Below are 2,371 nucleotides of genomic sequence, written 5' to 3' on the forward strand. Positions count from 1 at the left end.
TGAGGAGGTCGTTGGGTTAGTACGCCAACAGAGGCAACAACCTCAGCAACCAATCCAGCAAGTCATTGATCCTCCGGAGCAAAGAAAGAGTATAGCTGAATTCAAGAGAATGGCTCCTTCGGCTTTTAAGGGCACCACTAGTCCTCAAGAAGCCGAAGCCTGGATAGATGAAATGGAGAAAGCCTTCAGAGCAATGGAGTGCACCGATGAAGAGAAGGTCAGATTTGCCACCTATATGCTTCAGGACCGAGCTCATCATTGGTGGATGTCTGTGGAGCGCACATTGGCACCCGAGCAAGAGGCACTTACCTGGCAGAGGTTTCGCACAGCCTTCTACTCCAAGTATTTCCCTTCAAGTCGCCTTAGGGAGCTAGAGAGAGAATTTCTAAATCTGTCTCAAGGAACTATGACCGTGGATGAGTATGAGACAGAGTTTGACAGGTTAGCTCAGTTTGCTCCCACCCTCGTCATAGATGCAGAGTCCCGGATGAGGAGATTTGAAGAAGGATTGAAGCCTCAATTACGTCGGGGTTTGGCCGTAGTGCACTCAACCAACTATGATGACCTGGTAGACAGGGCCAAGAATATGGAAATTGTCTGGAAGGAAACACAAGATTCAAAAGATAGAATACAAAAGAAGAGGAGCAGAGATGATGATACTCGTAGTGGACAGAATTCTAGTAGGACAGCAAAATCTCATAATAGGACTGGGCAATTAGAAAAGCAGGGATCTTATGGAGAGACTATTCAACAAAACCAGTCTAAATGTGAAGCATGTGGTGGTGCCCATAAGACAGAACTCTGTAGACGATTATCTGGCGCATGTTTCAGATGTGGCCAACAGGGTCATAAGATAGCAGAGTGCCCTCACAATCGGCAAGTATCACAATCAGATCAGAGGCCTCAAGCTACAAGGATCCAGCAAGTGCAAGGTTCTCCTACTCCGGTTCAGTTTGCTCAGCCTTATTCTCCTAAGCAGCAGATAGGAGGGAGACCGCACACACAGGGTCGTATTTATGTACTGACTCAGCAGGATGCTCAGGCATCCAATACTGTGGTGTCAGGTACACTACTGGTTGCTTCTGTTTATGCTTATATACTGTTTGATTCTAGTGCTGCACATTCATTGTGACATGGATATTTGTGCGAAAACATGACCTACCTTGCATGCCGTTAGAGTATGATTTATATGTTAACTGTTGGGATTTGTATCCTAAATATCAATCGTCAGCATACTGATGATTAAATTTTGTAAATGAATTGACAAATTAATAAAGTGTTATTTGGCATTATTCATCATTTCATCTTCAAATGAACTCTTATATGATGAAGTCCTTAGGACTTATGTTATGATAAAGGAGGATTTATCTTTGAGTCCTTAAACTTGTTCGCGACCAAATGATATGTTGTTACTAGGACGACAGCATTATCGAGATTAGGTCGTTGTGTGACATATACGTTGGTTGTCCTCTTAACCAAGGAGTGTGGAGATACTGGTATGCCACACAGGTGAAGTGTAGGAGTACATTTTACTGAACGTGACCAATTCCGGAACGCTCTACTGTCGAGAGATGTTCCGAGTGGATATGGGTATAAGTTTGGCCCTCTGACCTGAGACCGCAACCTGTGACTAGCAAGCAACTCATTGTACTTTGGTACCGGACTACCTGAATTTCTAATTCAGTGACGGAAGGTCACTGGGTGCAGTCAAGTACTTGCGTAGTCAGTTGTGAGTCAAGATGGAATTGACCCCTCCTGAAAACAGGAGATAATGTCTTGTGATTAATTTAGCAAAACCTTGGCCAGGATAATCCCAGTGAGGAGTCACGGGATATCTAAAGTTAATCACATAATGGATGTACTAATTATAGGGTTGACAGTGAGCTCTAAGTCATCCTGGCATTAGGAGTCAAAGGGATTGAATTATACAGTAACCATAGTTCAGGGTTCTAGAATATTTGCTTTGCATATATTCGGCCTATCCGGACATTGGGTACCATTGCTAGATGGTCACATCAATTAGTGTAGGAAATTGTTCCTATTCTACCGGCTTAGGTTCGAACCTATGAGGTCACACGCATAGAAGATTGCTGATTGATCAAGAAAGCTGATGAATGATTAAGAATCATTCAGGGATAATTTGGTCAATTTGATTGGCAAATTATCTTATAAAATAATTAAAGTAATTATTGAAGGATTAATTAGTAATTAAATTACTAATAAACTCAATTTGATTGAGTAATTGTGCTAAGGATGAGCCAAATTGAATTGGATTCAAGTTTGGGCTCAATCAGGATTTTGACCTGATTGGATTAGGTTAGAACCAAAAAGGACTTAAGCTGATCAAATTAATTTTAAATTAATTTGTTCT

The 2,371-nt window shown here is 41.7% G+C and overlaps 1 protein-coding gene across 1 annotated transcript; it reads left to right on the plus strand.

Annotated features, from left to right (window-relative positions):
* Positions 1-586: 586 nt before the first annotated feature.
* On the plus strand, positions 587-1,132 carry LOC120108579. The gene has a single exon (XM_039122224.1). It carries the CDS (start codon positions 587-589, stop codon positions 1,130-1,132), a length of 546 nt encoding a protein of 181 aa, XP_038978152.1.
* The last annotated feature ends 1,239 nt before the right edge of the window (positions 1,133-2,371 follow it).

Source organism: Phoenix dactylifera, unplaced genomic scaffold (genome assembly GCF_009389715.1).
Source record: "Phoenix dactylifera cultivar Barhee BC4 unplaced genomic scaffold, palm_55x_up_171113_PBpolish2nd_filt_p 001406F, whole genome shotgun sequence".
NCBI classification, from domain to species: domain Eukaryota; kingdom Viridiplantae; phylum Streptophyta; class Magnoliopsida; order Arecales; family Arecaceae; genus Phoenix; species Phoenix dactylifera.